This window comes from Dicentrarchus labrax, unplaced genomic scaffold, assembly GCF_905237075.1.
Source record: "Dicentrarchus labrax unplaced genomic scaffold, dlabrax2021, whole genome shotgun sequence".
Lineage (NCBI taxonomy): Eukaryota > Metazoa > Chordata > Actinopteri > Moronidae > Dicentrarchus > Dicentrarchus labrax.
Window position 1 is genome coordinate 20,155,365 of NW_026136711.1, and position 12,802 is coordinate 20,168,166.

The 12,802-nt window shown below is 39.8% G+C and overlaps 1 protein-coding gene across 1 annotated transcript; it reads left to right on the forward strand.

Annotated features, from left to right (window-relative positions):
• Positions 1-4,329: 4,329 nt before the first annotated feature.
• LOC127372549 (von Willebrand factor A domain-containing protein 1) lies at positions 4,330-12,616 on the forward strand. The gene is made up of 6 exons (XM_051416431.1): positions 4,330-4,910; positions 9,184-9,723; positions 9,843-10,121; positions 10,313-10,588; positions 10,691-10,969; positions 11,093-12,616. Exons 1-6 carry the CDS (start codon positions 4,829-4,831, stop codon positions 11,104-11,106), a joined length of 1,470 nt encoding a protein of 489 aa, XP_051272391.1. The 5' UTR covers positions 4,330-4,828; the 3' UTR covers positions 11,107-12,616.
• The last annotated feature ends 186 nt before the right edge of the window (positions 12,617-12,802 follow it).

Below are 12,802 nucleotides of genomic sequence, written 5' to 3' on the forward strand. Positions count from 1 at the left end.
TACTTAGCGCTGGCCCCACTACAGCTTTGACCTAAGTGTCTCTGTTTTCCCTCCTGTTTTCTATGCCTCTGTTACAGTAAACTGTCTCTTCTTCTCGGCTGCCATCGCTCTATTTCCTGCATCTTTTCTCAAAAGTTCTGCATCTATCTTCGTAATGACCGTTGTAATACTTTTTATCAGATTAGAAATGTGACTGGCAGACATTAAAGCCAATTATTCGACTTCAGCTGCTCAATTAGCTAAATGGTGTTACAATGCAATCAGAAACCTGCCATCATCTGTTACACTCCAGTCGACCAAATCAGCCTCCAGATGAAAGGATGAATGAAATTCGAATATGCTTTCAGAGTTCACTGAGTAACTAACTGGCAAAATGCCCACAGCCATCACGTGTAGTCAAAACTGTATTCATGAGGTGCTTCTGTGTGTTTTATGGGGCAGCTGAAGGTTAGTGCTCTCTAGACTGACACTGAAGAGTTTTATTTATTCCAGCGGACTCATCTCCCGTCAGAGCTCTGAAACTGGTGATTCGATTTCACTCTGTGCCAGCTTTCTAACACACACAGAAAAACACACAAACACACGTAGAGGAGTGAAGTCATTTCACACTTAAGACATTTAAATTGGAGCTAAATTGTGTTTTGTTTGAGTGCTGTCTGACTTTTATTCTCCCTCACAATCTAAAGCATGTACATATGCAATGAATATAATTTGATTAACAATATATCGACTGGGTGAAAGTGGGAAAATGTTTCAAAAGTTATAAAATTACATCTTTCTTTCTTGTACTCCTTTCTTTTTTCTAACTCCAATATGACAATACGAAACGTGGCATTGTACCATCTCCCAAATCCATACTACATACTTATTCTATGCAAGTTTGAAGTATATTACACCAGAAAAGTGAGAAAATGAAGTGCACACAATGCAGACAGCAAGCATAATAAATTTGAGTGTGCTGTTGATGGATACTTTTCTCCCACAATGCAATGCACAGAAGAAACGGAGAAGCAGCTCATAACCGGTAATAAAAATGTGGAACGTATATGTTATAAAACGCATTCACACATGCCCAGACACATAAACACGTGTATATTATGTTCATATACGTGTTTGTCCCTGCAAACATGAAAACAAAGCTGCCTTTGACAAACTCTTCTTTACGGGAAATTATAGTTTTCCATCTTACAGAGAAGGCTGGTGATGCGGCAGGCCCGGACACGCACCAGACAGCAGATGAGTTTGAAGAGGGAAGAAAGGAAGGCTCTATCCTTATTAATCTTTCCTTTGAGTCAATGCCTCTAATCAATACCTGTAAGTGCTCAGAAATGTGCTTTCCCCCGCTTTAACAAGGGAGACTTTTTGGTTCAAAGCTGTCCTTGAGGGCCTTCTCTGCCACCAACATTCGACCTAAAAAGCAGTGAAGCAGCTCAAATGTTCACTCCACTTTTTAAAGAGTGTGTTCATAATGAAAGCATCCAGTCTTAAAGGGAAATAGGTTAGCACTTAATTCCTGCCCTGTGTGGTCAATATTAATGTATCACTGTGCTGTTGTGATAACAAATGCTGTTAATTTGTGCAGCAGAGGCAGAGAACTGACAGCACGTTAATCTGGAAGTTAATCAGCAGGACTCCTCAGCAGTGGCAGAGCTCATCAACATGGTGTTAATAAAATGGCTTTTTAATAGCACATCTCCCTTCTTTGTGCACAACCAGACCGTGATTTTTTTACACTGTGAAGAATAAAGTGTTGGTGGTTTGTTAATCATGTGCTTCTTCATGCTGCATGCACAGAATACATTTATGATACTGCTTGCACTGTATTATGTTTGATTAATTGGGTTAGGAGCATGAACACATTAGCAGGTATAATATTTTCAGTGTTCACCATCTTACTTAAGCAAGTTAGCATGCTAAAATTAGCTAATTAGCAATATACACAAAGTAAAGCTGAGGCCATGTGTATTCGTTTTTCAGGTATTCAGTCATAAACTAAAGTATTGGACAAATTAAGATTTTGACCTGATGATGATGATGAACAAAAGTTATCAGTTTTATTATTTTAATTGATCCTGAGGGGGACATGACTGTCTGAATCAAATTTTGTGACAATCTATCTAATAGTTGTCGAGATATTTCACAAAAATGGTGGCAGTATGAACAGTCAGGAGATCACAGGGCAGCACAAGTTAGTAGGTGTCATCCTCTGGTCACCATGAATACAGTAATACAGCAAAATGTCACTACCTGAAACGTTATTATAGTATAGAATCTGAAAAACTGTGAAGACTTTATAATAAGAATCTGAAAAACCCTGAAGTCAAGTCGTTTTTATTTCTGACTCACAAGCTAAAGAACAATAAGTGAAAAGGTCCAATTTAAATATAAAATATCCATGACAATGAACTGAAAAACAAATAAAGACTTTAGTTTTTTAGTAATTGTTCAAGGATACCAAAATGTCACATTTTCCGCGATGGTAAATTAGATTCTGTAAATAATAGCCATTGTGTTCATTGTGTGTGCATGTGTGTGAGTTTGCTTGTGTCATTTTTCAGTTTAATTATGTGTGTGGTTCAAGATTGTTGAGTCGGGTTGGATTTACAGCTTCATACCCTGTGGGCTCAGATATTAAACATTAACTGTCGGAGGAGGAAAGCCAGAGGTATTTGCAGTAACATATTACACCAGTTTTGGCCATCAGCAGTGATATGGGATGGGAAACCTTCAGATGTCAGACATACATGTGTGAATTAATTTATTTATTTGCAATGTAATGGCAGATATAAGAAGTTCTGCAGCAGTATTTTTGGTGTCTTATAAGTCCATGTTTTCTTGGCCCTTTATGTGTAATACAACTAATAAACCAAACTTTAAGACAATAGTTCTAACAGGCTAAATGTACACAGTGATCCTGTGACTATCAGTCCTAAAGCTGCTGTTGTTCTCACGCTCATGCAGCTGTGGCCTTCTGTAGATAGTGTTTGCTAGTTCTGGCCAAATACAATGTGCCAAGTTTAAATCTGAAGATAGTGGATTGCTATACGGTTAACTACTAAATAAAAACAACTAATAATGTTAATTAATATCAGGCAACAACTGGAGGGGAGGGGACACAATGCAGCTGGGGGCACAAAGGTCATCACAGCCCCTAAATGCCCACTCATAGCACCGGGTCTGACGCATACAGACGAGAGTGGTATCAATCTTTTCATCTAACTCTCCACATCAAAACAAATAAAGGTGTTGTCTCAGGACAGCAGTCTGCTTTTTTGTTGTTGAGAAAATCAAACTAAATCACAAAACGTCTTCCGTGCAGCATTTGAAGTCAAGCAGATGTGTTATCGTCATTAATTCGTCTTCAACCAAAATTAGAAGATCATCTAAAAGTTTCCAAGGTTTGGGCGCCCGGTTAGCTCAGTCGGTAGAGTTGGCAACCCATGTATGCAGCGGCCCGGGCTCAAACCCGACCTGCGGCCCCCTGCCGCATGCCATCCCCCCGTCCATCTCCCCCCACCAAACAAAGGCACAAAAAAAAAAAAACAGTCTCCAAGATTCATGAACCTGCAGATGGTCTCTCCCACGTCAACAGAAGGAGCTTCTTCTGAGATAACAGCTTGGTATGTAAGCAAAAGTGTTTTGTATCATCTATCAAAAGACACAGTCAAAATATATCGTGTTTAAAACGTTATCTTTGTGCTGTCCTACCTTTAACCCACCCTGAACCACACCCTGTCTGAGAAACTGGCAAAACACTGTCATGTACTTTACTGAAACATTCTGATCATCCACGTTATTTACAGTGAAGCAACAGGCGCATACAGGGCACTCTGATTTCAAGAGGGCACATTCAGTTAGTGCCCTCCATTTATAAATCCTTTTATCTTTATCTGGTGGCACACACACACACATAGAGGGGAGGTAGAGAGACATGGGCCCTATTGTACTCGACTGCAGTAAATGCATGTGAATAGCCTGCACTTGATCCAAGTTATCTGTCTGATAAGTGGCAGCTGTGGTATTTACTGTAATCCCGTCTGATGGACCGGCTGAATGGTTTTTCCTTACTGCTGCTTGATCCAAATGGGTTACTCGCCCTCTTACTGTTTCCCAAAGTGGGGTCCAGTTTTGCGGTCAGCCTGAGGGGCTTCAAGGGCGTCCCCAGAGAAAATGAAGGTCAGATCAGTTTCACTCCAGCACAAGATTATGTAGAGGGAAAACAGATGAGGTCATTTATCTTGCAGCCACAGCAGACATTTAATTCTAGCATGCTTGTGATTAGATTTTCTTCCTTTTGCTTCCTCCGAGGCCAAGCAGTCATTCACATGAGTGTCCATTTGCTTTCTAGATAGTGTGGATGAATAAGTGTGGTGAATCCTGGACTGGGGGGTAAATTATAGTACCAGAGAAACAGCCAGCATCAAGGAAAAATCTGTCCTTAAAAGTCCCATCAAAGACCACATTCCAGCAAAAGGTGACGATGGTTTTATTACCTGGCTCAGCAGCTAAAGGAGGAGGAGTAATTTGGACCTGGAAGAGAAAACACTCAACCGGACTGGGAGGAGAAGTGATCTCTCGTTAAACCGCGCAAACAATACTGTACTGAATGAGGAGCAGCATGAGGCAGGTGTTTGCTGAGGAAAAGTTTGGATGACCCGTGCAGTGCCAAAAAACTCTGCAGAAGAGGCGACTAACATCCTGGGACCGGGATCTGTGAGATGGGAACCTGTGACGGAAGTCCTGGTGTTGGTTATTTCACCTGCCTGTGCTGTTTCTGATCAATTTATTATATATATATATACATTTTTTAAATTGCTGTTCAGAAAGGATGAAAGGCTTTTTACTTTGCTGTGTTCTTCTCTCGGCGGTGTTGCAGCGGAGCAACATGCACACTGGTGTACCTGCCACACGTGAGTTGACAACACAAGCTACAATACAGATATGAGATAGAACAGGTAAAGATATGCAGCCGAATTAAACATAAACAACACACAGACGTGATTAACACATGGAAAGTTGACAGGTTGTAATCCTCTTCTTCTTCGGGGTGATATTAAAAAATATATATATTTTTTGTAAAGGGAGTCTGGGCTGAAAGTTAAACCTTCCTCTTTCATGGTACAAGTCAGCATTTATGCAAATGAACTCGAACTTTTTTCCTTGTATTGACTAAAATATTTAAGAGATGCTGTTAGTAAATGTTTGGTGAGGCAGGCTGGCATAAAACAATGTGGGTTAACGATCACTGACATTTTTAATATGTAGCAACAGGCCAGGATCATTCCCACAGGCTGGTTTAAACAAGTCATCACATGGGCAGTGGTATTGTGTGGTGGTGCTACATTGCATAACACCGTTTCATTACTTTTAATTCGAGACATGTATTGGGTGTGTCTTTTTTATAGGGTCACAGTTTATGATTCAATCAATATAATTGTCTGTAATAATCACTGTAATTCAATATGAAAAGTTACCGTGTAGAAACAGATGGTTTTATTTCTCTTTATTGGATGTTTAGAGTACCATACTTCAGTTACATTTCAATTTAATGCTACTTTATGCTTTTACTCCACTACATTTATCTGCCAGCTATAGTTACTAATTATTCATCAGATTATGATTTTACATACAGAACACATGACCACTGTATGTAGCATTATATATTAAACAACCCAACAGTATATAAAGTAGTTACATTTTTAGTAGGGGCATTTTTCTGCGTTGTGGCTACTTTTACTTTTAATACTTTAGGTACATTATGTAGATAATAGTTTAGTACTTTTACTTATGTAAGATGTTAAATGGATTATTTAAAAAAATGTACTTAACTCTGGACACTTCTTCCACTGCAGGTGTCAGATATCTTTCATAGGTTTAAACTGGAAAATAAGCCAAGGACTGAAGTTGTTTTTCTGACTTCCTATGGAACAAATTATCTGGGTGTATTAACTGTTACAAGTAATGGAAAACATTATATTTTCCAAATTATGACACCACTGGAGATATTACAGCCAAATTGGACTTCAGACAGTTTATAGGAACATATGCAAACAGTGTGTTCACCAGTACTGGTCAGCTGCATGTGACTCTTAAAGGCCTACTCCAGCATTTTTTAACTATAGAGTTTGACCCTTAAGCATGGGTCAAACTCCAAAAGCTGGGGAGTACTACATGCATACATAAAATCACTGTAATCACTTCTGTGGCTCTGCAGGAGTTTTTTTCAGGTCTGAGAAAGTAACCCTGATAATGTTGTGCTCCCCATGATTATTAAGAAATTAAAGATAACCCCACAAGGATAAAGTAGAAATATTAAATCAGTCATGTCATGTCATCATCATCATTATCGCTTTCAGAAAGCTAAAGAAAGTCTCAAAGGAATAATTAAACTTTTTTTAAGCATCATCTTCTCATCTAACTCTCAGCAAGAAAGCAAATGAGTGTATTTCTAAAACTGTCAAATTATTCCTTTAAGATTTGTTTTAAAGTTACCAGTGGAGGGGGAGATATTATAACAGTAAGGAGCAAATTATTATACAGTCTGTCTTTCTCAGTGTGTAAAGAACCACAGTAAATGGTCAGCAGATCTGAGACGTCTGAAGATATAATAGCGATCAGAAATAAAAACTGGTGTCAAAAGTTTAGTTCAAACTGTTTAATGTTCACATTTGATTTTTCTCAAGGAGCAGTCCATTACTGTATTTGTAAGGACAATAGGAGCTTTGTTCTTAATGCTGACTTTTACATAGAGAAAGCTGTGGAACTTACAGGTGGCCACAGCTAATTAAAAGTAAATATTTTTGACTTATTAGCTAAGCGAGATATCCCTCAAAAAAGCCCACATGGAATGTGTGGAATTTTTAATTAATTTGCGGTTTCACTTTTCTGCAGGAAATCTGTAAACGTTTAAAAGGCAGCAGAGCCACAAACAGTTTGTGTATGAAATATTTTGTTTATAAGTAGCATTGATTTTGATCCAACACCGACTGGATAGTCTACCATCTGTCTGTTTGATGTTAGTGCATGTTGATAGTGCACTCAGTAAACTTCACAGGAAGCATTAACATATTTTTCCTTCATCTGTGCAGCTCTGCAGTATGGCATATGGCCTTGGCACAGCTTGAAACCAGAGAAATGACAGATGACATGCTCAAATCTCTCTCACACGCATATACATATTCACATGCACTTTTCCTCTGAGGAATGCAAAGATAAAGCAATTCCTCTACATCTCCTTCAACAAATCTAATCCAACCATCTCATCTTTATGTCTCCTTTTTTTGTTCTCTACCCCAATTACCCCATGCTTCTCCCCTATGCCACCATATATATACGCAAGTGTACATTTCTGCAGACATTTGACTTTGTTGAAGCTTGTCTTTCCCCCCATAGCATCTCCTCTCTTATAAGTGATCTGTGTTTCATTAAGATGTTGGCTGATACCTCTTTGTCTGATTGTGCTGTTCTCCCTCATTTCCTCTCTGCCTGTTTATTTTCCTGCTGCTTTATTTTCTGCCTCCCTGTAAAAGTTTAATGATTATGGATCATTGCTGCAATAAAATAATGGGTGTGTTCTGCTTAGGACCTGCAAATGGAAAAGACGGAGAAGTGTGAATGATATGGAATAAGTGAGGCAATAAAGCAGAGGTGTACATTTTGTAGGGGACTATTAGGAGGGACTCTGTGTATCATATAGCACACAGATTTAATCTAATCCTCAATTATTATAAGGCTAATATCAGTGTATTCGTCATTTATGATGGAAAATTAAGACCAATATTTCGTGAACTACAGGCTCAAATGTAACAAAAGCCACATGCAGAGGAAACACTCAGCGAGGAACAGATGAGTGAGTCACAGACATATACAGTATCTGATCTATATCTGTCTGTGGTGCTGGTTGGTAGAATTGATTCCTTTCATTGAAAATGATTCCACTAAGATGACTTTTTGACGAAAAAGTAGAGCACAATTTCTTCGGAGAAATGATGAAAGGTGAAGATGGAGAAACCAGTATGTGTTCATTCAATGGGAGAGATCGCAGATGTGCTTTCTCTCTCTCTCTCTCTTTCTCTGCACTGCTTTTTTTTTTGGTTACCGTTTTATCATCAATATAAATCTAACTCCGGTTTCATGCGATAAATTGACTCCTGTGACCAATTCTCTTGATTCCTTGCTATCATAAATCCTCTGCTGTAGCTCCATTTAAGGTATTCTCAATGCAATATTTTTTTACATGTTTTGATACAGTGTTAGCAGCACAGCAGATTGTCCTCAGGATTTCACTGTTATGCATATAACAAGACACCTCATAGGCCTATACCTGTAATACCCTTTCAATCTTTATATTAATGCTTCCCCAAGGATAGTAATGGCATCTGTGACATTAATAAGATCAGTCTTGCCTAAGATACCTTAAATCAGTTTCCCTTTTTTCATATGACCGTGATATTAATGTTGTCACGATGGGATGATTCATCACTGCCAACAGTTTATAGTATCTTTGAGGATGTAGCATAGGCACCTAATAAGTCACCAGGTTTTATGAAAAATCCATGTTAAACATTAATTAAAAAACCTGTCCATCTGTGCCCTGATCCGGTGTCTAAAAAAGTGGAAATTGAAGCTGTACTTTAAAGCTACTATTACCAATGTATAAATATTGATACGGAACAAATTAAGTGAAAAGTAGTCGCTTGTGGTGACACAGAATTATTACCTGCCTCTGCAGTTCCTCTCTAGTTCTTAAGTGTCTTTCAGCTCATTGTTTTGGCTTCATTCACCCTCACCACTCTCATCAGTGCCGTTTTCAATCCCAGTGGGCAGCTGTACCTAAAACACACTGTACACTAACAGCACCAAACAGCAGAGAAAGTTAGCAACTAGCTGGTGAACATAGTTGCCAGGTGACCAGAAATATGTCTCCAAATGAATCTTTATGTTACTCCATATCTCCTGGATGTGTAAATAATGTGTAAATCAGCAACGGTTTACACCATCAACAACATGGTCAGTGTTGTGTTTACGGCTTGTTTTTGCTGCCCACAAAGTGCCCAAAAATATCAGTTGATGCAGGTATGACCACTGACATACATTTGAAAAATTATAGCTTGTAAACCTGTCGATCAATGATATGAGGTTCACACCCACATACTGAAACGTTTTTCTTTCTGTTGTGCACAGTGTTAAATTGCTGTGAAGGGGATATTCTCCTTCTGCTGGACTCTTCAGGAAGTGTGGCAAACTATGAGTTCTCCCGCCTGTCGCTCTTCACCGCTGAGCTGCTTCGCCCCTTCTCACTGGGCCGTGGGCACGTAAGAGTCGGGCTGCTGCAGGTGGGCACAAACCCTACCCTGGAGTTCAGCCTGGACGTCCACAACGATCAGGAAAGTCTGCAGAAAGCTATGCGGAGTGTCAGCCAGCTGAAAGGAGACACGAATACAGAGGCAGCACTCAGGGTGGCCCAGCAGCTTTTCACAGAGATGGAGGGGAACGTGCCAAAGGTGCTGCTGTGGCTGACTGATGGTGTGCAGCCTGGAGATGTGGACAAGGGGATGTATGAGCTGAAGGCGCAGGGAGTTTCTGTGTTAGCTGTATCTACAATACATGCCAACTACCAGGTGTTACGACGTGCAGTGACACCACCTCTGGAGTCTCACCTGTACTTTGTGGACATAGATAACATCGAAATCATCACAGAGGACCTGAGGGAGGCCATCATTGGTGTGTGTCTGAAATATAGACAGAAAAAGTTAATTTTAACTACAGAATTATTCACTCCAGCCTCCATATTTTATCTCACTTTGCCACTCTCTTCCTCCCTCGTCTTGTCTTATCTATAGAAATTATTCGTGCAGAACGGCTGCGTGTGGTTCATTTAACGTCCCACAGTGCTGTGCTGCAGTGGCGCCCCATTCTGAGTGCAGGCAATGGTTACTATGATCTCCGGTACAACTCTGTGTGGAATACGGACCCTGAGACCAGCCGCGTTCTCCCTGGCGACTCCAGTTGGGTGGAACTGACTAATCTGCGGCCTGATACCACCTACACAGCTTCCCTCCGCCCAGAGTCCAACCAGAGGCTGTTTAACACACTCTCTGCTAACTTCACCACACTTCCTGGTGAGAGGATTAAAACTGTGTTTTCAACTTAAATACATTAGTTTTTATGATACTGTAATGCACATTTTTGTTTCTACAGATTTACATGCCATTTAGGGACCTTTTACTGTGTGCTGTCTGCACATTTAAAGTTTATATTATGTGTTTTATTAATACTGCTCCCACCACCCCTCTGCCTGCGCTGCCCTCAGATGTTTTAAGCCCAGCAGTGGTATCTGTGTCAGAAGCTGGCCCTCATCAAATCCGTGTGAGCTGGGGTCCCCTGCAGCCAGCTCGAGTCCAGAGATACACGGTGGAGTACGGAGCTATTCCAAGCGGACACGTCCACACTGTGACGGTACACAGCCAGCAGAACTCTACCTTACTGACCGGGCTGGAGCCGGGCACTCAGTACCTGGTCACAGTCACTGCTCTGCGTGTGAATGGAGAAGAAAGAGCCATGTCTGTGAGGGCGTGCACTCAAGAAGGTATGTTTTCAGATTGCATACCTCGTTTTTATGTATGTATTATGTATCAGCATCAGTTGACAAAGCTGCTTTAATCTCTCGTCTATGTTTTTCCTACTGCAGCAGTTCTGCCTGCCCTGGCCGACCTTCAGCTGACCACGGTGGAGCGCCAGGAGGTGCAGGTAGCATGGCAGGCCTCTCAGGAAGGTGTGAAAGGCTACTGGCTGAGCTGGGAGAGAGAAAGCTCCTCCTCGAAGCCCTCCATCTCCTCCGTCTACCTGTCTCCTACCTCCCGTTCAACACGACTCACACACCTTGCACCAAGCAGTCGTGTGTGTGTGTCACCGGTCTACAGCTCTGGTCGAGGAGAGGGGATATGCTGCACAGCAGAGATGCACACAGGTTGCCTGAGCTTAATATTATTATCTCCTTTTTTTATCAATTCCTGCAATTATGTTCATACAGCAGGTTTGGTTCATTAGAGCAAGTGTAATTTACTGTCCCTCTGTCTCTTCTCTCTGACAGATTCCAGCCAGTAGGGTTAACAACCAGAGTCTGCATCAATCAGGCAGTTGGAGCAAAAAAAGGGTGAAATTGAGCATTTTAAGTGCTGGATGCACTAGATAACTTGTTTAGGACTGAATATTATTTTTAAGCTAAAATGTTCATCTTGAAATGAATCAGTGACAGACAAGGATTTATCACATAACACCAGCCCTCTGTCTTCACAATGGCTGAGAAAATCTGGTATAATTATTATGTTTTTCTCCTGAAAATGAAAATATCACCAACTTTGCAGGAAGGCTGTCACACATTTGTTTAAACATATCAGTTAGCCAGGAACATACACAGCTGCAGGTGGTGTGCAGCATTCACAGTTTGAGGAACTATTGTTATTGGCAATTATTATTTATTATGATTTACAGTCTGTTTCATCATTACATGTATTTACTTGAAATTATAGTCTTCTCGTTGCAAGTATACTCAAATTTTTTAAAATGTAAAGTGTCCCTCCCTCGATTTCCCTTCCTGACTGCCCTGATGTCAGATCTAATTACTGATATCATCTGTCAATAGTTCACTAGCTTCGCTCAGCTGAGCTAAATGGAGTTTTGGTTACAATGCCTGAAATAAGATAAGCTAAGCTAAGCATGAGAAAATGGCAGTTTAAGTCTTTGAGGTACCATAACTACACAACACCTTTATTATGAAACATAGATTTAGAGTTAAATTCATGCAAGTAAAGTACAAGTGCCCTGATTAACTGCAACCTTAGACGCTAGTGTACAGTAACCCGATAATCAGGCTGAATTGTTTTTCCTTTTCATTTCAAAAGAGATGATGTTGTGTGAGCATCAATTCAGTGGCCTGCAACTACAATACTATCTTTTCCACTCCAAAATTAGCCTGAAGCTGAAGAAGCATTGTAAAATGATGCTGCACTTAAGTGATGCTTTCAAATGCTTAGTTATTATTTTAATGAGCGATAATGCTGCTGCTTGTACACCATTTGTGGCCTCCCTGGATTGTTTATTATATCAGATGTTTCAAATGTATTGATTTTGAAGCTGATCATGAATTAGTCTAAATGTTTGTTGTTTTGTTTTGTCTTTTTCAGCAATTTTTCTCTGAGTTCTCACTCAATTATTGGTATTCAGTCATTACATCAGACACCGCTCTGACGGCACACAGTGAATTCACAGACAGGTGTGTTTCTGCTTGGCTGTCAGTGATGAAACACAGAAGACTAACGCATTTAATGTTATCAACTCTTCAGACCAGTAAACTCCATACTGGATCAGTTTGTACAATGCTTAAAAGTATGCAGTTTTATAGTGAATATGTACTGTGAATATATAGATTTTTAAATGTACTTTTTTATTTATTTATATGCTATGGAATTTATGGCCAGGTTTGTCTGATAAAGTGTTTCCCTGGGCGAATTAGAAGACAAGAGAAATTAGATTTATATAAAATATATTTGCACAGTATCCATAAGCATTTAATTGGGTAAAATAATAAATGCAGTTTTTAAAATACCATAAAAAATGTGTTGTTCTTGCTCTTATTCTGGTATTTTGTTGTTTATAGTGCCATCTAGTGGCTCTGATCAGATACTGCAAAGTGAATAAATGGTAAACTTCATGTCATCTTTTCACGTGACATAAATGGTTAATTTAGGATGATTATAAATAATGTACCATTGTATTTTATTAATTGAGCAAAATCAAATCC